Raw genomic sequence first — 27,402 nt, 5'->3', positions numbered from 1 at the left:
TTATTTAGTGCTTAATCCTAGCAGTAGCACTGGATTAGCCTCGTCTTCTCTCTTTCCCGGCGGACAAAGAAATGATTGTGCGCATGCGCAGCAGAAAAGTTTGGTCATTGGATATTCACATGAGCTCGGATGTGTGACGTCATGTTGTCTTGACAACGTGCAATATTGTAACAATATTGCACGCTCATTCTCCATTGAGGAGAGTGGCGTAATACATGGAGGATAAGCGATATGATAATATTGCATGCTATCAATAAACCCACTAGAAGGGAATAGAATACATATTTTTATTCCATGGAAAAAGTGGCCTGTGTGTAAAATATTGTGCAGTACTGTGTTGGTAGGACTTTAAAAGAGACAATAACTGGATGCCATTCTTTTTGATAGGAAATATGGCTTAGTAAATTACAGAAGAATGAGGAGAGCAACATAATTAAAACAATTAAAACATTATATATATGGATTTTAAAAATCAAATATTTTAATTATGTTGTTATTATTAAATATTGTTATTTCATCTGATAGGATCTTTGGTGCTCACCATGGCCTGAACACCACTGCCTGAAACGTGTTTCTTTTGTTTTCCAAGCACAACAGTGTTTTAAATTAAACTATTAAATTAAATTTAAATTAAACTATTACTATGACTTTGACATTTGATTTGTTTTGTGGTTGCAAATAAATTTGCTTTACTCTTTTACAAAAATTGCTCAACAAGAATGCATCTCAACATCAGAGACAAAAGGCTACAAAAGAAGCTGGCTGTCTGGCTGGTGACTATAAGTACACCAAGAGTGGCATGCAGTCAGTTAAACCTAATTGCTTTCGCAGTAAGAATCCCAGTTTAATTTACTGCCAGTAGTAGTGAGAGTGAAGAACTGCCTAAGTATCTTGGTCTTCATTAACTGCATGTAGTCTTTAATATCACACCCAGGAGTTAACACAAGAGCTGAGCTGCCGGTGAGGTCATATTTCATTAAGCATGGCAAATTTACCTGATAGATATTACATTCAAAGAGAGCGTCTTAACCAGAAGGATGTTCAGTCTAACACCCCCCAGCTGCACATATTCCTTTTATGAGGTTTGTCGATAAACCAGACTCTAGGAACTAAAATAAATTAAAGTAAGATAGAGAAAGCAGCATGGTTATACTTTATAATAAGTAACTTTCAAACTAGGGCAGCACTGTTGCCTCACAGCAAGAAGGTTCTGGGTTTGAGCCTGGTAGCCAATGGGGTCCTTTCTGTATGGAGTTTGCATGTTCTCCCTGTGTCCGCATGGGTTTCCTCCGGGTGCTCCGGTTTCCCCCACAGTCCAAAGACATGCAGGTTAGGCTAATTGGTGGCTCTAAATTGACCGTAGGTGTGAATGTGAGTGTGAATGGTTGTTTGTCTCTACCGGTATGTATCAGCCCTGTGATGATCTGGCGACCTGCACAGGAAAAACGGTTACGGATAATGCATGGATGGAACTTTCAAACTAAGCCCTTTTTGTTATGCCATTTTGTTAAGTAACAATATTCCTGTTCTTTGTGTACAAGTTGAATTGGACAGAGATCAGATTGGCTTGATCAGTTTTTTTAATGAAAATATATTAAACATATATTTTCCAGTTAGGCAATTTACAGTATGTTTTTAACATCGCAAAGATATTCCAAACCCTTAAACACAGATTTGAGGATGAAATAACATTACAACAAATACCAAGTCAATTTTTATTTTCACTGTGCTCCTTTTTTTTTTTCAAACTGGATAGGGATTCTGACTATATGCACAACATGTAGTACTTAAAGGTATTACCACATTCACCAACTTATTTCTGCTGACATATTCCGATATTCAAAATGCAACCAATAGGGTGTTAAAAAGCCAAGAAAACATTTGAGGCAGATGGATTTGTTCTCAACGTTGCCCTCCAGTGACAAAAACTTTGCAAATGTGAGTGACAATACGACAGCTGCTGCCACATTACAGTATAGTGAAAGAGCCTTATTCTTCGCGGATCTTCAGGGGTTCAATAAAATGTACTATTTTAATACACTAGGAGTGTTTAACTATGAGGCGGTTAAACATTTTTATATAGCTATTAAAAGAAAAAGAGCCTACTTGTAGGAACAGACCTGCCATCATGATTAATAGACATTAACGGTCAGGAATGTGCCAAAAGGAAAAATCTTTTTCAGGTATTAAACAGAACCCCTTGGCTAAAATGACCCTGTCCAGCAGGGTAATAGCACTGCAATGGAAAAACTGCTTTGGCATGCTGCTAGATATGAAGCCTTATCTAGAACATAGCAAAAATCTGGAACAGTGCACAGCAAGTCACAGAAACCTGTTCATAAAATGCAGACCATGACCAGAGTGGGAGAAAGGTGAGCAAGAATACTGAAAGGAATAACAAGTATGTTGGAAATGAAACTATTTAACAGTTAAAAAGAGCTACTCTTTCCCATGTTTTATAAGCATCGTTTTCCAAATCGACCCTTGCTTGTGACGAGACTATCTTTTGCATCTGCTTCATGAGAATATTTTAGCAGATACAGCAAACTGAATTACCTTTCACTCATTTAGGCAGTCTACGTGTACAGTCTGCCAGTCAGCTCACCATAATGCTTTGCTCCCACCCTGAATCTGCCCCGTTGATTAAAAGGATAAAGCGCTGCACGTCTGCTGCCGTCACGTCCCTCATGCTAGCGTACAAATTTATTAAAAATCCTCATCACTGATGAAAAATGGCATTAAGTACTTCTACATACACATTTAAAATTCTAGACACCCTTAATATCTCATCAATAATCATAAGAATGATGACAATTACTGTAACCAGGGCAATAATTACATTATAACAATAATAGTGAATAATGACTAAAAACTACTTTTCAGTTGTTTTTTTCTCCTCTGTTGTTCAAAAAAACAAAAACAAAGATACAGTTCATCATTTCTTGTTGCCCCACTACTTCCCCAGATTCTTACAGAAACTTATATATTTACATAAATTCATTTACAACCCATAGCACTATTCACTGATAGTGTTTTATAGTCTTTTTTTTTTTTGGAATACAAAGCACAAAGCATGGACATGGAACGAGGAAGTCGCAGTGGGACCCCATGCATGTGTAGTCTCAGTGTTTCTATACACTCCCATGTTTGTTTTCACATGGAAAGTAGGTGATTGAGGGCCATGCGGAATTGCTGGGTACAGCCAGTCAACTCACGGACCCTCTCGGTCATGTCCCGTGCTGCCCCTGGAGATGGGTACTGTAGGGCTGCAGTCTTGGTGCTAACTACAATGTCTTTCAGCTTTTCACAGAGTGCGTTGCTGTGCTGTGCCACCCTGCTCCGTACCTCAGGGGACTTGGCCTGGCGTGAGACTGTATCTCCAATGAAGACCAGCTTATGGGCACTGAGGATGACAAATTTGCTGTGGGCAACAAAGATCTTGGGTGGTTGATTGTTGTTGATGGATGAGTAGAAAGCATCAATAGCATTGGTCAGCGTGGTGATGTTGGCCTCGCATTGCTCAGAGTAGAATAGCAGCAGCTGCCGGTCACCTGCACACAGCTTGCTGCGTGACGGAGGTGGGTAGTGTGGGGGTGGGGTCCAGCCTGAAATGTCATTGTTGATTGGCCGGCTGACTTCCTGCTCCAGCCTCTCAAACTGCTTGAGCTGCAAGAATGGATGCAAAGGACAGAAAATCACTATTTTCATAATCATTATTGTTTTTAATACAATATCAACACTCTGAAAATTGTGCAGTACTGATTTAATACTAGCATTCATGAAGTGACTGAACTGGAGTGTCTCCAAGCTTCTGATGCCAAGTTATACAAAACATCACAGACATGATGACATGCTCACATGCAAGACCTGTGTTGTGTCATTTAACATACCGGTAATGCGTGGTCACAGTATAAGACACAGTACTGTGCAAAAGTCAGAAACCATTCTTTTGTTTTCAATCAAATGGCCATTCAGGACTTATTTATTTGGTGGCAAACAATAGAGATCTTGCAGTCACGTGACCGGAAAGTACACAACCGCCATCTTGTCGGTCAAAAACACCGCTGAATACTGCTGCACTCGTGTACAGAATGGATCAATTTCAACCGACGGACTACACGGCTCATTTTTCCTAATGAACAGATAACTAGATATATGTCTAAAATAAACGATCTACAGATTAGTGACCCTTATGGCTTTCCGGACGGAGTTTTCACGACCAGATTTTGAACTGCCAGCGGAATACCCGGACGTGTATGATTACCTCATTAACTTTCCCTCGCTGTTCAGTGGTGAAGCACTGCGTGCTTATAAATCTCTGGACAGTTATCTTTACAGAAATTCAGGATTTGTCAGCGACTCAGATGTGGCATCTTGTAACAAAAATCCTCATTGGATGGGTAAGTCACTTAAGTATTGAGTATAGCACTGACCAGCCAATTATAGAATAGAATAAGGTAATTCCAAATCGTCCGTCTTGTTTACATGGATCTGGCGTTGGAGAGGTAGAGGCTTAGCAGTGGAGATTTGAGTGGCTGTTTTCTGAGCTTAGTCAACAGGCCGGCTCTGCCTGCAGCCTCGCTTTTGCTCCCGGCGCCGCCTCCTTCACTTTGCTTCCGATAACAATCCACGGAAACCCCGCTGGTCTCGCTGTCTCGTCCAGAATGTTATATATTTTTTTTCTCGTCCAGAATGTTGTGCATGCGATGGAAATCGCTACAAACCGTCATTTTCTGCTGGAAACCAATGTCCAGTAAGTCCATACGGTTGTAGTGGATATTGAAGTCCGGTACAGACGAACAACACGCAAAAATACACACAAAAAACATAAAAAACGTGCACAGGTAGGGAGAGCTTGTAGCCGCAGCCGTTGTAGTAGAATTGTATATAGTAGGGTTTTCCAGAAGAAAAGGTAGAAGTAAAAGTAGAAGTAGAAGGCGGAATATGGCGTTTGACCGACACGATGGCGTCTGTCACAATCTGGATCGGCTGTGACGTCACATGCAAGTGCTCCATAATGAAGGGAAATTGTACAGTACATTAACCCCTTCAATGCCCTTGGACGAGTCACGTACGTCATGAAATCTTTTACTGCTGTGCCTTATGACGTATGCTACTCGTCATAAACACTTCCTTTTATGTACCTTACATGGCACATTACTTTTACTTCACAGTGGCACATATGAATTACAGTTGATGCCTAAAACATTCTTCTGTCATAAGGTACAGCGGTAAAAGATTTCATGATGTACGTGACTCGTCCAAGGGCATTGAAGGGGTTAATACCGTTTTGATTTAGCCATGCAGAAGTCATTTATGCAAGTCAATATCCAATCAAGTTCAAGATCATAAATAAAACATTTACAGATTTCATACAGTTTTTACTGTTGAAGACCTTTGTGTGAATTATGAACAATAAAAATAATTAACAACAAGATCAGCTGTGAGCTCCTGCTCACTTACGTATCCCCCACTCTTGCTTATATCAGAATCCAAGTAATTGAAGGAATAGGACACTCATTATGAATGTTGACTTCAACAAATAAGTAACCCTGAAACAAGTAAGTAAAGAGCAGTGTCTCTCCCCAGGGGTTTCAAATAGCATCCTGGTAAACTGTCATTTTGAAACAGCATTTTGCTTCTTGAAATAGTGTCAAATTCCACCCTAGCTGTTTCGTAAATACAGGTACATTCAGTTGGTAAAACAGGAAGTCGATGAGCGGCAGACCCGAAAATGGTACACACGGTATAGAACCCCAAGCTGAAGCTCAGTACCAAATATCAAGCAGTTGTGATTTGTAGTTGCTGAGAAAAGTGTTATGAAAATTTTGTAAATCCACCCTATATGTTTCATAAATACATTCAGTCAGTAAACAGGAAGTCGATGTGGGACAGACCTGAAAACGGTATACCAAGTGGCTATGATTTGTGGTTGCTGAGAAAAAAGGTGTTTCAGATGGATGGAAATACGGATGGACAGACAGAGGTAAAAACCAGTACACCCCTCTTCCTTCGGAGCAGGGGTTTAATAATGATGGGAATATGTATTTAACAGAAAATCAGTAAATATTTTTATTATATTGAACTTTAAGTCCTACATAAATAAGTGCTGCATGGCTGTTTGACTAAAAATGGAATATACTATACATTTTCCCATCATTATTGTTTGCCACCAAATGATTAACAATAAGTACTGAATGACCATTTAGCTGAAAACAAAAGTATATACTTGCATGTTAAGTATATAATATTTAACATTTGATCTGTTAGCAAACCAGCATTTTTGACCAGCCTTGATACCAGTATTCAGTGTTGACACTACTAATCATGTTAACATTAGTGTTACTTGCAATGCACCACTTTCATTTTATGCGCTATAATTCCAATTATATGATATGGTGTATTGATGCATTTAGATTAGCACTTTGAGAAACTCCACTCTCACATATCACATTTCACTTTTGCTTCCAGTCATTATTTTCATATGCAGTGTTTCCCCGAAGTTTCCTGGGTTTTTTTTTTTTTTTTGGGGGGGATGGTAACCTGCAGGACACCTCACCGTGGCTCTTATTACAGAGCATTCGAGCCTGAACAAACATTAAAGGGGTCATATTTAAGTCCATTTTTTTCCATTATCTGTAACCGCTTATGCTGTGCAGGGTTGGGCAAGCTGGAGCTTATCCCAGCTGGCTATGGGCAAGAGGCGGGGTACACTCTGGACAAGTTGCCAGATCATTGCATGGCTGACACATACAGCCAAACAACCATTCACACTCACACCTACGGTCAATTTAGAGCCATCAATTAACCTCACCTGCGGCCAAGTTTACATTAGACCGTATCTGTCTCGTTTTCTTCGCGGATGCACTGTCCGTTTACATTAAAACGCCTGGAAACGCCGGGAAACGGGAATCCGCCAGGGTCCACGTATTCAATCCAGATCGTGTCTGGTCCGGTGCTGTGTAAACATTGAGAATACGCGGATACGCTGTGCTGAGATCTAGCTGGCGTCGTCATTGGACGTCACTGAGACATCCACCTTCCTGATTCGCTGACGTTGGTCATGTGACGCGACTGCTGAAAAACGGCGCGCACTTCCGCCTTGTATCACCTTTCATTAAAGAGTATGAAAATACTGCAAATACTGATACAAATACTGCCCATTGTGTAGTTATGATTGTCTTTAGGCTTGCCATCCTTCCACTTGCAAGTGGTAAGTGACGCGCATACCCGATATGCACTGGGATCACACACACAGCGGCTCAGTCCCAAATCACTGCTCGTGCACGTCACTCGCGCGCTCTGTGAGCTGCGCAGGGCCGGAGTGCGCACCCTCCAGAGGCACTCGCTGTTCAGGGCGGAGTGATTTGGAGCGCAGGATGCCTGCGGAGCCGAGCGTATCCAAGTATTGGCGTTGCTGTGTGCACGCAAATCGTGTATTGGCATTGCTGTGTGCACGCTAATCGTTTTAAAAACGTTAATCTGATGATCCGCTGATACGGTCTAATGTAAACCCCACCTGCATGTCTTTGGACTGTGGGGGAAACCGGAGCACCCGGAGGAAACCCACGCAGACACGGGGAGAACATGCAAACTCCACACAGGTTCGGCCACTGGGCTCAAACCCAGAACCTTCTTGCTGTGAGGTGACAGCGCTAACCACTACACCATCGTGCCGCCCTATATTTAAGTCTTCTCCTTTATTTTAGAACACTGATATGTGTAGTGTTTCAGCTTTATATGAAAGTCTATTTGCCATACCTGCTTCCTCATCATGACACCATCACTTGCTAAGTTTAACTAAGTTAAAATTTAAAGTGCATATTTTAAAATATAAAGACATACTAATATATTAAACAGACTGCTATATTTTTTAGCATTCACAAAGCCATGTAGATTGAGACTGACCTGCTGTTGCTCCAGCTGGGTCTTACTGTGTCTAGTGATGCTGCCTTTCTCCAGCAGCTGCCGCTGGTTCTTCTCAAACTCCTCCTTACCCTAAAAGACAACAAACCTATTATGGTTATATATTTTATCACGGATGAAAACCTGCTACAATACGCATTGTACAGTATTTCTGCAGTTTGCCATTTACAGTTTCATGTTTTTCTTTCTGCCCTGAGTTAAACTCATGTCGGTAAAAGATCATGAAAAACACAGACTTGAGTTTGCATTAATTTTGGCATATGTCATTTTTAATACAGCCACAAGGAGGCAGTGTGGGTTAAGCAGACAAAGTCATTTTCATCCGCAATATCTGCAATCCCTTTGTTTGCCACCATAGTGGGTGACACTTATCAAGAAATAGCACTTTGGCTAAGAAATGTCTGCAGTAGTGTCTGCAAAATATGTACCACACCGTAAAGTCCAGGCAGCTGGAATAAGAGAAGACGTATTTGGGCTATGAAGAAAAAACAGGCCAGAACATGGTCAGGAGTGATTAATGATGACACCTTAAGCACTACACTAGGGGATTAGTAGTGGTGCCCACATGAAGGAGGACATGGAGGCCATTGCTCACTCTGACGGTAGTGCAGCCATGTGAGAAGCCACCTGCACCCTGGGTTCATACAGCCAGTTAAAATTACAGCCTAAGGAAGGTACGACCAAAAAACCTACAGCACTAGTCTTTTCCCTAGCCTTTCCCCAGATTTAGCACATTACACTCTTTATTAAGTGATAATAAAGATTCAATAACTAAATGAGTAAGAGTAGGGAAAGCTTGCTATGGTCATGCAGGGCTTGGCTTGTTCGTTTGTGACAATATTGTCATTTTCAAATATGTCACAGTAGTTTAATTTACTTATTTACTAATGATGTTCAAAGTTAAACAGATTACAGAAAATACTGTATAGCTGTAGCATCAATGAGGCATTAAATAATGGGGTCCTTGGATTGCCATATTGTTCTTATTTTATTTACTGGTGATGGTAAAATTCAAAGGGCTCATTTGATTTTGCTCCTTTACCTGTAAATGCACATAGTCATAGTCCTCCATCCAGCCCTCCTCCGTGGTTTCATAAGGTCGCTCAGGAGGCTCCTCTTCGGCTGCGAACTTGGGTGGCGAGGGCAGGGGACGTGATTGGATGTTGGTCCTGTCAGGTGTGCCTGTGTTACTGCTCAGCTGTCCCAACACATCTGAGGTCTGCTGCTGCTGCCTGTTTGTCCGTCTGAAGAGCAACGTTGCATTGCCATGCAGGAAGGATGCTAACTGCTTGGTGTCGTCAGGCACAGAACGAGCACACATGACCAGCCGGTCCAGGTCATCCCCACCACTGTTGGCAGCTGGTGCTGGGAGAGCAGCAGGAGACCAGCCCAGGGCATCCAGTGCCTGGCTGTGCTTGAGCAGACCTTGGAAGACCTCATCCATCTTCTGCACCTGCTTGCTGAGCTTGGCCTGAAGTGTACGATCAGTGGCCTGGGCAGCATTGGCCACAGCGCCACGAGAAAACTCCAGTAGATCCCTGACTGATGCTCGTAAGCATTCAGATGCCCGTCGAATAGAGGGCAAATTGGCATCCATCTGGGCAGAGCTCCTCCAATCACCAGTGACAAAGGACATGAGCATTGAAGCTGAGGTATCCACGGCCTGCTGCAGACGTGAAAGACGCTCCATGGCCTGCTCAAGGTCCAGGGAAAGTAGGCGACTTGGCGCTGTGCTGTCCCGCACTGGCACTGTGTCCAGGGATGAAGTGGACAAGTTACTGCGTGTGCTGCCTGTGCTAGAAGCAGATAGGCGCTTGAAACTCACTGTCAGTTCCTCTGTGGTAGCACCCGCTGCATCACGTACCACCTGTGGTGGTACATCATAGACATAGTCACCTGATTCCTCAGCAACTGGTGGGCGCTCACGTGGGAAGTCATAGACGTCACCCTGATGCAGGCTGCTGGGGATGTCATAGATCTCCTGTGCCTCAGCCTGTGGTTTGCCAGAGAGCTGAGGGGGTGGCACATCATACACATCTTCGGGTATCGGTGGTTCAGGGTTGCCTGCATTTGGGCTTGGACACTTCATTTTGGCAAAATGAGGTGGGACATCATAGGTCTCCTCCTTGATGAGTGCATCTGGAATGTCCTTACTCACAGATGGGGGAAAGTCGTACACCTGGGAAGGAGTATGGATTAGGAATACAAATAAGTCTTGTGCAATTTAAACTTCTTGGCAACCTACAGTACCAGCCAAAAGTTTGAACACACCTCCTAATTCGATGGGTTTTTTTTCTTTATTTTTAATAATTAAAAGACTCTACATGTCTTAAACTAATGATAGACTGTCATTTCTCTTTACTTAGTTAATGAATAGGGCTATTTACTGTATTTTTATTATTTACTGTAGGCATATCAGACGCTCGCTGGCCGTGCTGTGAAAATTGTGCATGCAGACGTTCATCTAAGTTTCCAAATCTGTCATTGCTTAACTCTTGAATATTTTATAAAGTGAATATTCTCATTAAAAAGCTTGTAATCTCTGCCTTCCAAAGAAATTAATCTTAAGATCTGTTCAGTACTTTGGGAGTAACAGCAGGTTGAAGTTTGTACAACAGAGTAAAAACTCTGCTCGCGTGACGTCGGGAAACTGCTGGTGATTTTTGAGTCACGGGAAAGTGGTCAGGCTCTCTCTCTTGTGATGGTTTTCCGACCGGATTACTTGTGAATATCAATCAGATAACTTTTATAGGGATGTTCTCTTGCTCTCACTGTTTCTGATGAAGTATTGAGCAAAATTTTCCATCTGATAGTTTTGATGTTATGATTCACGGGAGACTTTGAAGTGAGTTTTCATAGCTTTAACTGCTTATTTTTTCACATCAAACTGATTCATGTAAATAACTATTTTAGAAAATAACTGTAGTTGTTTTGATGAAAAATATTGAGATCTTAGTGGTCAGAATGAGATTTTAAAAAAACGCAAGTCAGAAACACGAGCGTCAATTTCAATTCAGTTAATTGGCGTTGTTTACTGGATGTGGATCACAGTTTTTTCGCGGTTAGCCTTGAAAGCTGTGAATATTAATTGAAATAATCATTTATTATTCTTTCATATAAACACTAGTAGGCCCAACTTAGAAATACAAAGGCCTACAGAGCACAAAGAGGGTATTAGGAATATTCTTTTATTACTTCTTTATTTTGATAGAGAATGGTAGATGTGAATGATATTCAATGCTTATTTACGCATGTTATAATTAACATTGATTTCTCCTTCTTTGTGATGTATAAATGAGAGTTAAGATCAGCTTTATATTGCACAAATAAGGCCATTTGGTGAAACTTTGAAGAAGAGAGCGTACCAATTTAACATTTTTCACTTAATTAGCATAATTAATAATAATAAAATACCAATTTGCATAATTGGTTTTTACAGACTTTTCAAACTTTGTATTCAGTATAGAACCATCTATGTGCCTGCCAATTTCCATGTAAATATCTTGAAAAATAAAAAAGTTATTAAGAAAAAACATTTGCGCTCATTGGTTAATGAGGCCCATTTTGGACCATGTGATCCTAATACATAATATTACGTCAGTTTTCTAAAAATTAAGTCATTTTTTCAATCTTTGATTGGTAATAGCTCAAGAACGGATAAACATATTATTTCTGTAAAAAGTATGTTGTTCTGCATTCAATTCTGAATTCAATGAAAGCAGTTTCAAGCAGTTGGGATTGAATTTGAATTTTCACTCGATATGCCTATTTACTGTTTGATCTCAAACGCATTAAGAAGGCAAGAAACTGCACTAATTAACTTTGACGAAGCACAACTGTTAATTGAAAAGTGTTCCAGGTGACTACCTCATGAAGCTGGTTAAGATAATGCTAATAGTGTGTAAAGCATCATCAAGCTAAACGCTGGCTACTTTAAAGAATCTAAAATATGAAACATTTAGTCTTTTTAATCGCTTTTCTTGTTTACCACATCATTCCGTATATGTTCCATCTGTTATTTAATAGTTCTGATGTCTTCAGTATTGTTCTACAATGTAGAAAATACAAAATACAGAAAAACCTCTGAATGAGTAGGTGTGTCCAAACTTGTGACTGCTACTGTAAATCAGATTTTAAACACTTTAACAGTTATTACATCTTATAATAATCTACTTTAGTGCCTATAAAACCAGCTGGTACCAGAACCATGACGTGCTGGTTCACAGCCCATGTGTTCCACTCTTTATGCAGGATTTGAAAGGCTACAATATTCCTATTGAATGCAGTAATCCACAACTGCAATATTTAGCATTGTAGTTTCACTCAGTTCTAACATACCACATATGTCTAAACTATAACATACAGTCAAGCCGGAAAGTCTGCACACCCCTTTCACCTTCTCCACATTTTATTATGTTAGACTTATTCTACAATAGATTAAGTTCATTTTTTGTCACAAAATTCTACACAAAATAGTCCATAATGACAAAGTGAAAGCAGGTTTTTAGAAAATATGCCATTTTATTTTACTAACAAAAATAGGTTATTCAGGCATTACATATCTGTACACACCCTTAGCCTAATACTTGGTTGATGCACCTTTGGCAGCAATTACAGCTTCGAAGTGTCTTGGGAAAGAAGCTATGAGCTTGGCACACTTGTTTCTGGACATTTTTACCCATTCCTCTTGGCATATCCTTGCAAGCTCCATCAGGTTGGATGAGGAGCATCGGTACACAGCCATTTTCAGCTCCTTCCACAGATGTTCAATTGGATTCAGGTCTGGGCTCTGGCTGGGCCACTCAAGGACATTCACAGACTTTCTCCGAAGCCATTACTTTGTTCTCTTGGCTGTGTGCTTCGGGTCGTTGTCATGTTGGAAGGTAAACCTTCGCCCCAGTCTGAGGTCCAGAGTGCTCTGGAGCAGGTTTTCTTCAAGGATCTCGGTGTACTTGGCTGCATTCATCTTTCCCTCGATGAGGACTAGTCGCCCCATTCCCGCTGCTGAAAAACATCCCCACATCATGATGCTGCCATCGCCATGCTTCACTGTAGGGATGGCATTAGCTAGGTGATGAGCGGTGCCTGGTTTCCTCCAGACGTGACGCTTGGTATTCAGGCCAAAAAGTTACATTTTGGTTTCATCAGACCAGAAAATCTTGTTTCTTATAGTTTGAGAGTCCTCTAGGTGCCTTTTGGCAAACTCCAAGTGGACTGTCATGTGCCTTTTACAAAGGAGTGGCTTCTGTCTGGCCACTCTACCATAAAGGCCTGATTTGTGGAGTGCTGCCTGGATGGTTGATCTTCTGAAAGGTTCTCCCATCTCCACAAGGTTACGCTGGAGCTCTGTCAGAGTGACCCTCAGGTTCTTGCTCACCTCCCTGGCCAAGGCCCGTCTTCCCCGATCGCTCAGTTTGGCCAGGCGGCCAGGTTTAGGAAGGTTCTTGGTGGTTCCAAACTTCTTCCATTTACGAATGATGGTGGCCACTGTGCTCTTTGGGACCTGTAAAGCTGCAGCAATTTTTCTGTAATCTTCTCCAAATCTATGCCTCAACACAATCCTGTTTCTGAGGTCTGCAGATAATTCCTTTGACCCCATGGCTTGGAGTTTGCTTTGACATGCACTGTCAACTGTGGGACCTTATATAGGCAGGTGTTGGCAATCCCCAATCATGTCCAAGCAATTGAATTTACCACAGGTGGACTCCAATTTAGTTGTAGAAACATCTCAAGCAGTATCAGTGGAAACAAAATGCACCTCGGCTCGCTTTTGGGTGTCATGTCAAAGGGTGTGCACACTTCCGTACATATGATATTTTACATTTTCATTTTTAATAAATTAGCACAAATGTCTAAAAACCTGCTTTCACTTTGTCATTATGGGCTATTTTGTGTAGAATTTTGTGACAAAAAATGAACTCAATCTACTGTAGAATAAGTCTGTAACATAAAATATGGAGAAGGTGAAAGGGGTGTGCAGACTTTCCAGCTTGACTGTACTTGTCTCTTTTGAGAGATCTCTCCAGCTCAAAGATGGTGACCTGTATTAGTTTTATCTATCTGAACTACGTTTCTGTGTATGTATGCACGTCTTACCATTTGCTGGGACAGCAGCTGGTTCTTGTCCACACTTGGTGGGGTGTCATAGATTCCCTGCACATCTCTGCTGGTTGGTCCTTTCATTACCATGGGAGGAGTGTCATATACCTGTAAAATCAGTCACTGAGTATAAAAAAAAGCACTAAGACGCTGGAAATATGAAGGTAGTTTTAAGGACATTCTATCTTTTCTCTCCCTCTTGCTAGGCTCCCCTGAATGCTTCCTGACGGTCACTGGTTTTTTTTTTTGCTATGTCCTCCTCCTCCTTTCCTCCCACCATTCTCTTCCATATCATGGTGGAACAGAAGTTATTGATGTAGCTGGAAGAAAAAAACTAAGGGTAGCGTACACATGATAAAAGTGATCGCGCTCCACTGACACTTAGAATCTCATATCACACCTACACACGTGTCCGAGAGAGATCAGTGGTGTGTGACCGAAGACTGGACCTAATGGGGACAATCAGATAATTTTCTATATTTAATCCCTCACCATCCCTCACACCAGTACTTCTGCTATCTGCCATATAACCCTTTTCCACTGGCAAGGTGCTTGTGTCTCATTTTGAAGCATTTCCTTGCAGTCCAGCAGCTTTTTAGTGCTGGAACCAAAAATGGTGACATATGGGCTCTGTGGAAGGTATGACTAGTTGCAAAGACAAATCAAACCTCAAGTTATTTTCATGACTGCCATTAAATGATGACATGACCAGGGTATACACTGGTTAGAAGCATACAACACAATAAGCACACATCTACACTAATGCCTATGTACAAGCGCCCAATGAACAACATGTAATTTATTCTACAAATAAAGCTTAAATTTCATGACATTTCAAGCAAACAAAACACATACAGTTTGGGAATACGCTTTAGATTGTAATTTTTAAAAAAGAAAAGAAAAAAAACACACGTGCACTATTGAACACATATGCATGAATCTGAGCCTAAAAACAACCACAATGACAACTTATTAAACTACTGAGTGTATTGTTTGTAAACAAATATTTCATATAAATATTCATGTTGCTCTGTTATTTCACAGACTGCCACTTCAGCTCAACGGTACCAGCCAAAAGTTTGGACGCATCTTCTAATTTAATGTTTTTTTCTTTATTTTTAATAATTAAAAGACACTTCATGTCTTAAAGTAATGATGGATGTCGTTTCTCTTTACTTAGTTGAGTGCTTCTTGATATAATATGGATTACTACAGTTGTGGAATAGGGCTGTTTACTGTATTATTATTATTTACTATTTACTGTTTGATCTCAAACACATTAAGCAGGCAAGAAATTGCACTAATTAACTTTTGACGAGGCACGCCTGTTAACTGAAAAGCATTCCAGGTGACTACCTCATGAAGCTGGTTAAGATAATGCCAGTAGTGTGTAAAGAGGCATTAAGGTAAACACTGGCTAATCTAAAATATGAAACATATTCTATTTTTTAACACTTTTTTTGGTTACCACATCACTCCATCTATGTTCCAGATGTTATTTCACAGTTTTGATGTCTTTGGTATTGATCTACAATGTAGAAAATAGTCAAAATACAGAAAAACCTATGAATGAGTAGGGGTGTCCAAACATTTGACTGCTACTGCAAATCACCTCCTTAGTATAAACCAGGCTTGTAGTATTTGAGTCCAGGACTCAGACTCGAGTCCGACTCATGCCCTAATTTTAAGGACTCAGACTTGAGCACTGATGACTCGACTTGGACTTGAGCACTGATAACTCAGACTTGGACTCGGAATTGTACATTAACTTCATTCGGACTCGTAAATTGGAGACGAGGACTCAGATTTTTTTTCTTTATTTTTTGTAACATGCCATAATAATTTGGCATAAGATATTTATATCTACATTAATTTTGTACTAATTTCATGCAAGATAGTCACACTTGCGCGCCTTGGCGCGTGCATCAGATAGACTCTCAGGCGCGCTCCGGACAGCGCGCACACCAAGTGGACTCTCGCACGTGTGCCATAAACGACTCACACCTGCACAAGATTAAGGCACAATCAGCACGCCTATATAAAAAGTGTGAAAACACACTTACTTTGCAAAGTATTGATCTGCGTTGTTGACGCATTACCAAGCTTTATTTCCTTGTTTGGTTTCCTGATCCCTAATTTCCTGTTTCTCGTCTTTGATTCTGCCTCGTCTCCGATAGCCTATTTGTGCCTCGCTCGACCTATTGCCTGTTTCACCGTTTTACGATTTTGCCTGCCGTTCTGGATTGTTTACCCTCTTCACTTGTATTAATAAACACACCTTCTGCACTTACATCTGTCTCCCAACCATCTCTGACAGAATACTTCGCACTCCCTGATAAAGAGAACGCACATTCACCTGTTCACACGTCATGTTCAGAAACAAACTAACCTTAATGGCGCTAAAACAGCCGCCGTCAAATAGTGCGGTTAGAGTCTTGTTCTCGGACTCGACTCGGATCAATAATGGACTCGACTCAAAAATTTTTTTCACAACTCGGACTTGAACACTGGAGACTTGAGACTGGACTCAGACTACAACACTGGTATACACATGGAGAAAAGTGTGCAGCGGAGAGAACATGAGTGAATATTCTCCATGCCCTAATACAACAGAGATTACTAAGTCAGCTGGTTGAACAAGAGTCAGGAAAGCACTGATACATGTAATAGGACCCACTGCCACTGTTATTTTTTCTCTCTACAGTGTGTCTAATCACAGCCTGGTACATACCAAACTCTCCATTATCTATAGTCTCTAATTACTTCTTTATCTCCATCCCCCTTACTTTTTCCTTCTCTGTATCTTTCACTCCTCTCCCCACTCTTTCCTTCACTCTCTAGCTGCATCCCGAGGTTGTGTGTGTGTGGTCCTTGCCATGGGCCAGTTTTACTCATTTGTGTGTGTGTGTGTGTGTGTGTGTGTAAGAGAGAGAAAAAAAGAGAGAGAGAGAGAGAGAGAGAGAGAGAGAGACAGTGTGATGCACTGAGGGACAGATCTTGCTGACAGCCATTTCAGGCTCCTGAGTGTACACACAGATTAAGACTTTCACTCAGACATATACTGTAGTCCCAGGACATTTTGCTTCATACATTTTGAAAGGGAATACACATACACACACACATACAATGTCGACCTTCTTTTTCAAATGCCTCTAGCCACTGAAATATGTGCTTCCCCTACGAGTAATGCATGACCTCCTCCAAAAATAAACTCCAATCCAATACGAGTTTGACAATACAGTCTGACTGAGCGAACAAAAAAAGAGAGTAAAAGTGACGGAGGGAAGAGGCTGGAAAGAGAACGAAAGCAAAAGAGACAGTGAGATAGGATGGATTTAATAGTCTAAGCAGATGAAACATTAATGAGAATGGAAACATTTTATAGACAAATGACATCTGGTAGAATGTCTGAGCTAACAGAGAAAAAGTCAGCCATCTATCATGAGAGCAAACGCACACTCAGGTCAATCACATTTATGACACAGAAATTCTTACTGGACAGGAAGGTTGGATATAAAAGTGCATATATTAATAAGGCAATGCTGTGTTAGCATTTAGTTTACTGAAGTGCAGGTGGCTGGACTGAGCTCAGTTCGACCCCTTGACTATTCTCCTACAGCTGCAGTGGAGCTCAGCCCTGACCTTCAGTTTTCAAGGATTCTGCATAGTTCACCTAGCTGGGGCATTGTTCACACGTTCTCATCGCATCGCTCCTGTGGAGGACGGCCCCATATGGACAGTTGAAAGTCACACTTGGAAGACACTCTGGACTCTCACAGTAATGCTTTTGTGGCTGAGGACTACAGTTGGCTTGCTAACTTTGGGACTGCGGTTGTCATGAACAGTTTTGCACTCAAGTTTTCATTAATGAAGACTTATAACATCAACGAAACTGACTTCATGTTAAAACTGTTAATGCTATAGTCATGTTGTCTGTTGTTGTCCAGGTGAGGATGGGATCCCTTTTGGGTCTGGTTCCTCTCGAGGTTTCTTCCTCGTGTCGTCTGAGAGAGTTTTTCCTTGCCACCGTCGCTATGGGCTTGCTCATTGGGGATAGATTAGGGATAAAACTGACTCATGTCTTGGGTCATTCAGATTCTGTAAAGCTGCTTTGGGACAATGTCTATTGGTAAAAGCGCTATACAAATAAACTTGACTAGACCTGACACGTGAAAGTACAATGGGTTGTGCTGTATTTAGGTGTATAGGAAGGCAAACTTGCTTGTAGCTTCATTCCTCTGTCCTGGCCAACCTGGGTGTGTGCTGAGTCACAGACACCATATTTACTGAATCTTACATAAAGTGTGTTGAGCAACTGCTTGACTGTGTTTGTGGATATAGTTATTTTCCTCATTTTCACCAAAACCGTGGTCATTATGTCTCATCTGACCTGATAGGCTTGATGATAATAACATGTGCTTATGTTCAGTTACCTGCTGGTTGTATTGGCCACGGGTAGGTGGAACGTCATAGATGTCCTGGGAGGTAGGCAGGTTTCGGGGGACATCGTACTCATCCTGTTCTGTGTTTCCTGTGTCATACACATACATTTGGCCAACCCGTGTGGGCACCACCACCTGTGACAGACACAGAAGGACCAATAAAAGGTTATATACAACTTGTTTTACTTTGATGGAGGAAAGTCAGCAGCACATATGAAGCTACTCTGCCAGGTTTACACTCCTCTTTATAATAAGTGGCAAAGGAAATAAATTTGCCCCAGTTGACAGCTGGGGTCCAGACTGCACTTTTGTTAAAGCATTTGTTTTCTGAAACTTTATAAACTGGCACTAAATTCTGCTCCAATGACCTTTACACCATGTTGTTCCATATCATTTCCAATCTGAACTGGGGGTCCTTGGGGGTCACCGTGGGAACCAGAGCTGTCCTATTGTCTGCCTATTTACTCTCTCTCTCTTATGGTGTCAGAACTATGTCAACTTTCCCAGCCTGAGAAAGAAAAACACACTTATCGTCTTATTTTGACTACAATACAGACTCATAATACTGCCCTCACAACACTGAGATGTCTACTGCTCACTGACACATGAGCCACAACACCACTCCCTTTCATAACAATGTGACTGAATATGTCGACTCAAAGCACAACATCCTGTACTCTACTATAAAATACAGTATTATATCAAGATGCATTTTGTTATGCTTAGATATTCATAGGAGTTATATTATAGAGGCACTAATTTCTGCTCCAGACACCTTCTTAAATTACGTATAGTTCTGTGCATGTGTCTGGGTGGAACATACAGGAAAAGTAGATTTTGTGTGTGTGTGTGATTTATCTAGGTCTAATTTATCTATGACACTGATCCCTTGAGGGTTCTGGAGTCACTGAGATATATCTGAACATCAATCAGACCAATACACCCTTCATTCAATCCCTTATTCATACCTCACATTCACATCTCACCATACTACAGAAAAATAATCCACCAAGACTACTCACATGCACGCACGCAGTTTCACTGTGTGAAAGACTGAAAAAATTAATCAGGAATGTATTGGCACAGGGTGGCACGTTGGTGTAGTGGTTAGCACTGTCGCCTCACAGCAAGAAGGTTCTGGGTTCGAGCCCAGTGGCCGACGGGGGCCTTTCTGTGTGGAGTTTGCATGTTTCTTCCACAGTCCAAAGACATGCAGGTTAAGCTAATTGGTGGCTCTAAATTGACCGTGAGTGTGAATGGTTGTTTGTCTCTGTGTGTCAGCCCTGTGATGATCTGGCAACTTGGCTGGGGTGTACCCTGCCTCTTGCTCATAGTCAGCTGGGATAGGCTCTGGCTTGCCCAAAACCCTGCACAGGATAAGCGGTTACAGATAATGGATGTATTGGCACACAGCTCTATGTAAACCTCAGCTCTGTTCAATCAGTTATCTTGGTTGAAGTTACCGAATGGGCTAAAAGCACAGCCTTTTCTTTAGTGGCCTCTTCAAATCCACGCCCTCCAACACACCTGAATACGAGTGCAAGATGGGACATATCTGAAGTGATAGAGAAGATGCCTGCTTGTCTTCATTGGATGGATGTCATTGGTCCACATCATTATTGTCCTATTTACATAGATGGAGGTCTCACAGACACTTGAGTTTTTCCGAGGGGAGATATTATATCGATATTTGAAGAGAGTTTCACCAAATACTACAAAAGTCTTCTGACATAAAACCCCCTGACCTGACGTTTAATGCCTGAGATTTCATAAAACACATGTAGTTGTGGTTCAATGATACATGACATATACAGTGCATGTGCAGTTGGACACCATTACATGGCAAGCACCAAGAGCAGAGATTTCCTGCATGCATTTCTGAGACTATACAAATGACGTAAGAAATGATTTGGCCTTATCCTGCCTCCATCCCCATTCTTCCAATAACAGATGCAGACAAAAGTGCTGTGGACAGTGGAGGTAGTAAATCTTTTCATCTCTGACTGAACAAAGGCAATGTGAATGCCACCCAGACACACACACAGACACAGAGACCTCCTACCTGCACTCAGTGACCTAAAACAAAACCATAGAGAGATGAGGACAGCTTGCTCCACAGATGGCCAGTGTGTGAAGAGTTGTTGGGGTTAACGGCGTATTGTCACTTGTATATCAACTTGTGTGTATTGGCTCAGTTCACAGAAATGCAAAAGATGAGAGGGAGCATTTTGTTGAAATGTGAAAGCGTTTGAAAAGTGATCATTCTTTGTACTCAAGGCTCACGTTATGTGGCCAGCCAGTGCACTTTAAGGTGGGGTTTACATTAGACCGTATCAGCGGATCATCAGATTAACGTTTTTAAAACGATTAGTGTGCACACAGCAACACCAATACACGATTCGCGTGCACATAGCAACACCAATACACGGATACGCTCGGCTCCGCAGGCATCCTGCGCTCCAAATCACTCCGCCCTGAACAGCGAGTGCCCTCTGGAGGGTGCGCACTCCGGCCCTGCGCAGCTCACACAGCGCGCGAGTGAAGTGCACAAGCAGTGATTTGGGACTGAGCCGCTGTGTGTGTGATCCCAGTGCATATCACTTACCACTTGCAAGTGGAAGGATGGCAAGCCTAAAGACAATCATAACTACACAATGGGCAGTATTTGCATCAGTATTTGCAGTATTTTCATACTTTATATACTCTTTAATGAAAGGTGATACAAGGCGGAAGTCCGCGCCGTTTTTCAGCAGTCGCGTCACATGACCAACGCCAGCAAATCAGGAAGGTGGATGTCACAGTGACATTGTCCAATGACGACGCCAGCTAGAGCTCAGCACAGCGTATCCGCGTATTCTGAATGTTTACACAGCACCGGACCAGACACGATCTAGATTGAATACGTGGACCCTGGCGGATTCCCGTTTCCCGGCGTTTCCAGGCGTTTTAATGTAAATGGACAGTGCATCCACGAAGAAAACGAGACAGATACAGTCGAATGTAAACTTGGCCTAAAAGTGCATATCCTGGACCAATTTTGGGTTTTTTTATATGAAAAAATGTCCCTTTACACACTCATCCAGAAGGGTAATTTTGCACAAGGCCATCTGTCTACAGCAGAAAAAAATAAAATAACAAAACGCGTCTGAAAAAATCCTAAGGGATTCTGGAGCCAGATTCGTGACGTCACCTGCAGAAGCGCCAGCAGGCTGCGCGAGCTTGCACGGTTTCAGTGCACAGCCTGTGTAGACCAAGTTCAGCAGCTAGCGATTTTACATTGAAATATGGAATTGTCACCTGAGCACAATGTTACTTCACCTTTGGATGAGGAATATAATGAGATGTCAGAATTGGGGCTTCATCTGTTTGGATTTGATGATGATTCAAGTAGTGAAGACGACGGAGACGACACCGGGGATGTAAATAATATGGTCGTTTTCTCTTAAACAAACCAGCGCTGATGTAGGATTCAGAAGGAGGCGTCCCACACGTGACGTCACGAAAATCAATGTTTCCCGGGAAATCCAAATGCCAAGTTTTATCAGAGGCGGACCAATTCGTCTCAAATGGCTTGATTTCAACTGAATTTTTCTGGTATTGCACAAGGTAAAAAAAATTGCACAAAATGCAAAACGTGACAGATATTTGACCAAAGTTTAATATAAAATAGGAGAATTACATTAATCTTGCTCCTGAATTTACCCGTTATATGCACTTTAAGATTAACTTTACTAACTACCAAAGCTGAAGTAGTACAGTCCGATTTAAAACAAACGGACACTAATTTCATCGGGAAAATATAAACAGAAATATCTCATCTCATTATCTCTAGCCGCTTTATCCTTCTACAGGGTCGCAGGCAAGCTGGAGCCTATCCCAGCTGACTACGGGCGAAAGGCGGGGTACACCCTGGACAAGTCGCCAGGTCATCACAGGGCTGACACATAGACACAGACAACCATTCACACTCACATTCACACCTACGGTCAATTTAGAGTCACCAGTTAACCTAACCTGCATGTCTTTGGGGGAAACCGGAGCACCCGGAGGAAACCCACGCGGACACGGGGAGAACATGCAAACTCCACACAGAAAGGCCCTCGCCGGCCCCGGGGCTCGAACCCAGGACCTTCTTGCTGTGAGGCGACAGCGCTAACCACTACACCACCGTGCCGCCTAAACAGAAATATGATTTTTAAATTTACACACAGGATTATTAAGTAATCTTAACTGTAAGATAATGTTATTATGGTGATGAGAGAGAATGAGAAAAATTAGATCATATTTAGTCAGCATATATTCTTAAATTATTGTTATTGCTTATTATACTCTATAAAAAGAATGATTTTTTTTAATCTGATGTTTTTCACAGTTTGTTTTATTCCACATTCCCATCACTGGCACAATTTAAAAAAAAAGTTTGCATTTCATCATGCATAAAATATTAAAGGGGAACTGAAGTTATTTTTAAACTTGCTTTATTTCTTAATTAATGTGTTATTCAAGTGCGTTTTCGGTTTTATTAACCTTATATCGTGACTCGTATTGGCATATTTATATTACACTTATCGGCCTTTTCGGTTTTTAGCCATGTTGAATGTAGTTCGTTTGGTCCACGGCAGGAGTCGCTTATCCCCGCGATCTTCACGAGACTTGTGCGAGACCTCAAACGTGAAGTGTCAGCGCCGCCATTTTGAAAACTGTTTACACAGCGACCAGATTGCCACATCATTCTAATTTAGATTAATTTTGAGATTTGCCAGCTTCATCAGTGATGGAAATTATTCCATACGACTTCGAACCATTAGTTAAATTAAAAAAAAACGCTTTCGGGCACTAGTCCGTCGCGCTGGTATTTACATCATTACTGTCGCACAATTAAAACGTACCAGATCAGGTGGCTGGTGGGTTTTCAAAATAATAAATACATGCATGTATTTTTGAGATAAATCCATATTATACTGAGCGCATTTCCCACATTAATAAATACAAAGTACCTGCATCTTTCAGTTTTTTAAATCAAGGCTGAATACTTTCTTCGTTGCCGCTGCTTTTTATTAAATCAAATTTGAGACTTTTAACTTAATTTCTTTCAGCACAATGCATGATGGGATATATTGCTTTGGTTAGTGACCATCGTTGTACACTACTTTTCATGATTCATTGTGGGATACTTTGAGTGCACTATATAGAGTGTAAATAATCCTCACTAAGGTTTCGGACAGCACTACAAAATGGCGTCCCCACTATACAGTGCCCTATATAGTGAGTAGGGAGCGATTTCGGACACGGAAAACTTCCGGCTTGATTACGTCAGCATTCGAAAGAGGGCGTATGCGTCTTTTGACAACGTTGGCAGATGTTGGTCGCTTTGATTTCTGCTGTACGTTTTACTTCCGTCCTACGAAGTCTTGCACAGGTCTCAGCGAATCTCGTTTACGGCCATTGCTTTGACATATGGACTGATATATTACCTAGCATATTTCAAACACTCATAACTTGCTATAGCAGTGACAAAATAGCTGTCAGAAAAGCATTCCTATATTTTATAAAATGAGATAGAGTTTTGATAATAAAAAAAAATTGCCTTCAGTTTCCCTTTAATATCGTTATTGCTTCTAGTACTTACAGAGAGTAACAGTTTCCAAAGTGGCTTGAATAACAATTTTTAGTGGTGCCACGCGTCACTGTGTCAGCTGAGGTCACAGCTAATGTCATGGGGAGTCCTTAGAATATGAAGTGGTGTGGGGGGGGGACTGGTGGTATGCAATCTGTTCCTCTCTTCAGTGGTGACCCTTACACACACGATGGGGTTTTGTGATCATGACTTCTGATCAGCTGTCATGGCGGTCAGATAGTCACTGCTGCACAATAGAGATCTTGCATGTGACGTCACAGCCGATCCAGATTGTGACAGACGCCATCTTGTCGGTCAAACGCCATATTCCGCCTTCTACTTCTGCTTTTACGTCTATCTTTTCTTCTGGAAAACCCTACTATATACAATTCTACTACAACGGCTGCGGCTACAAGCTCTCCCTACCTGTGCACGGTTTTTATGTTTTTTGTGTGTATTTTTGCGTGTTGTTCGTCTGTACCGGACTTCAATATCCACTACAACCGTATGGACTTACTGGACATTGGTTTCCAGCAGAAAATGACGGTTTGTAGCGATTTCCATCGCATGCACAACATTCCGGACGAGAGAAAAAAAAAAAAATTCCGGACGAGACCAGATTGCGAGACCAGCGGGGTCTCCGTGGATTGTTATCGGAAGCAAAGCGAAGGAGGCAGCGCCGGGAGCCGAAGCAAAAGCGAGGCTGCAGGCAGAGCCGGCCCGTTGACTAAGCTCAGAAAACAGCCACTCAAACCTCCACTGCCAAGCCTCTACCTCTCCAACGCCAGATCCATGTAAACAACACGGACGATTTGGAATTACCTTATTCTATTCTATAATCGGCTGGTCAGTGCTATACTCAATACTTAAATGACTTACCCATCCAGTGAGGATCATTTTCTTGTTTACAAGATGCCACATCTGAGTCGCTGACAAATCCTGAATTTCTGTAAAGATAACTGTCCAGAGATTTATAGGCACGCAGTGCTTCACCACTGAACAGCGAGGGAAAGTTGATGAGGTAATCATACACGTCAGGGTATTCCGCTGGCAGTTCAAAATCCGGTCGTGAAAACTCCGTCCGGAAAGCCATAAGGGTCACAAATCTGTAGCTCGTTTATTTTAGACATATATCTAGTTATCTGTTCATTAGAAAAATGAGCCGTGTAGTCCGTCGGTTGAAATTGATCCATTCTGTACACGAGTGCAGCAATATTCAGCGGTGTTTTTGACCGACACGATGGCGGTTGTGTACTTTCCGGTCACGTGACTGCAAAATCTCTATTACCTTCCCTTGTTCAGCACGGCACCATAGATGACCCACATCTCTTAATGACATCATCATTAAGGCAACCAACCCATGAATGCTGTGACAGCTGGTCCCCACCCTCTTCAAACATACACATTCACTTCTCATTTATTTACAAGCATCCTTTTAGTTACATTGATGAGAGGTTGGGTAATAGTCAGTGAGCCATATGGCTCTTTGCCACACTCATTGATAATTCACATTATTGATTGCTGTTTCTTTCGGAAAGCCCTTCAGTGGGTCTCAGTGAACCCCTGAAGGTGCTCAGGGCGGAAGGCAAAAGTGAAAGGCGTTCAAAGGGACTGGCATGTTTAGCTGTGCAAATAGTAGATAATGTGGCTTGTAATCTATTTAAATACATGGGGACTGTTTTCATGTATGGCTCTGGGGTCAAACGATTGTCGGCATTTCTCTATAGTTTATTTTAATCCTACTAAAACAAGCCTTAATTGCTCTCCTCATTTTAATTTATTTATTTTTGTTGTTGCTAATATACTCAACAAAAGTAAAAACTTTACACTCGTTTCAAAGTCAATAATTTGAACATTTTGGAAAATAGGTTTGAAATAACGATTGTATTCAATTATCTTGTCATTAAAGATGCTATAGCATACAGATCATGTTTGTCATGGAATCGGTTCCACCGGAAATGCGACGACAATGTCCATGATCAAAAACTGTGAGTCACAACTTAATGAAATCATGTCAATATCGGGTGTGTCCTCCATGGGCGTTCACAACTGCGATACAACGTCTCCTCATGGATTGGATGATGCGTCTGAACACAGCTTGGGGAATGCGCCGCCATATTTGTACCAACATGGCACCAAGCTCCTGCAAGTTCTGTGGAGGGTTCCTTACGCTCGGCTGTGGTGCCAGTTTGATGGAGACGTGTCTGGAGATTATGGATGGTCTGTCGACTGCATCCCATAACCCTCGCAACGTCAGTGACGGATGTTCCCGTATTCAGCATGCCAATGGCACGTTCACACTGAATGTTTGACAGTCGTGGCATTGCAAATTAACGAATAATTAACCATAAAACCTTGTTTTTCTGAGATGACACTCTGCTACCGTGAGATCAATTGCACGTGTATCAATAGGTCACGTCACTTGTGTCATGTGGAAACGTGATTTTAGCGTGCAGTGCTCTCGCACGTGCTACGTAGGCCCGACCAGTAGAATGAATGTGACGTAATGCCCTTGACAATGCACTTAACCATAATCACAACAAGAACTCTTTCAAGAAAAGTTTCTAAACACTATTTGAAAAATAATGAGTGTCAAGTTTTTATTTTTGCTGAGTATATTACAAAAGAGGTTATTTACGATAAAAGAACTTGGTACATTGTTAGACCTTGGAGGGTCGCCTATATGTATGGAGTAGTGCCATAAAAAGAATAAATTTGCGAAAGAATCAGAAAATAAATGTTGAAAAAGAATAGGAAAATGAAGAAAAACAAATGAATAGGAAAATAAATGCAGAAATAAAAATAAAAACAAAAAAGAATAAGAAAATAAATGCAGAAAAAAAAGAATAAGACATTTTATTATTTTCTTTTTTGCTTTTCCCTATTCTATTTTCTTTTTCCCTATTGTTTTTTCATCTTCGTGAGTGTCCAATCTGTCAATCAACTGGCTATGGGTGGGCATTCCTGTCCAGCCTGAGTACTCAGTTCCTGCACACATGAATCCTGCTTTGCACAGTGTGAATGTGGGAGCGGTTTGAATCCGGAAGGGAAGGAGAGGATTTGCTTCCTCTATGTGTCCAGTGACCATTATCTGGTCTTATTCTTTTACAATTTTGTTTATGGTCTTGTTTATGGCTCTCCTGTGACAGTCCATTCAACATGAAACAATACTGTTTTTATAATGGGATATTTATATAAGATATACACATATATAAAAGCCAGAACACCGACTGCTGGACAAGTCACCAGATCATCGCAGGGCCGACACATAGAGCCACACAACCATTCACACTCACATTCACACCTACGGTCAATTTA

At 41.5% G+C, this 27,402-nt stretch overlaps 1 protein-coding gene across 5 annotated transcripts in view; it reads right to left on the bottom strand.

The window, feature by feature from the left end:
* Window positions 1-1,703: 1,703 nt before the first annotated feature.
* Window positions 1,704-27,402, bottom strand: part of bcar1 (BCAR1 scaffold protein, Cas family member) — a 168,059-nt gene continuing 142,360 nt past the window's right edge. For all 5 annotated transcript variants that reach the window (XM_060923959.1, XM_060923961.1, XM_060923963.1 and 2 more), the window contains exons 3-7: window positions 18,459-18,602; window positions 14,023-14,133; window positions 8,969-10,105; window positions 7,909-7,998; window positions 1,704-3,666 (exon numbers count right to left, since the gene is read on the bottom strand). In XM_060923959.1, coding sequence (XP_060779942.1) covers window positions 3,154-3,666; window positions 7,909-7,998; window positions 8,969-10,105; window positions 14,023-14,133; window positions 18,459-18,602 — 1,995 coding nt within the window. In that variant the 3' untranslated portion in view covers window positions 1,704-3,153. The remainder of the gene's footprint in view (window positions 3,667-7,908; window positions 7,999-8,968; window positions 10,106-14,022; window positions 14,134-18,458; window positions 18,603-27,402) is intronic.

The sequence above is a fragment of the Neoarius graeffei genome, chromosome 6 (genome assembly GCF_027579695.1).
Source record: "Neoarius graeffei isolate fNeoGra1 chromosome 6, fNeoGra1.pri, whole genome shotgun sequence".
Classification (NCBI taxonomy): Eukaryota; Metazoa; Chordata; class Actinopteri; order Siluriformes; family Ariidae; genus Neoarius; species Neoarius graeffei.
This window is presented reverse-complemented; position numbering and strand designations above follow the sequence as displayed.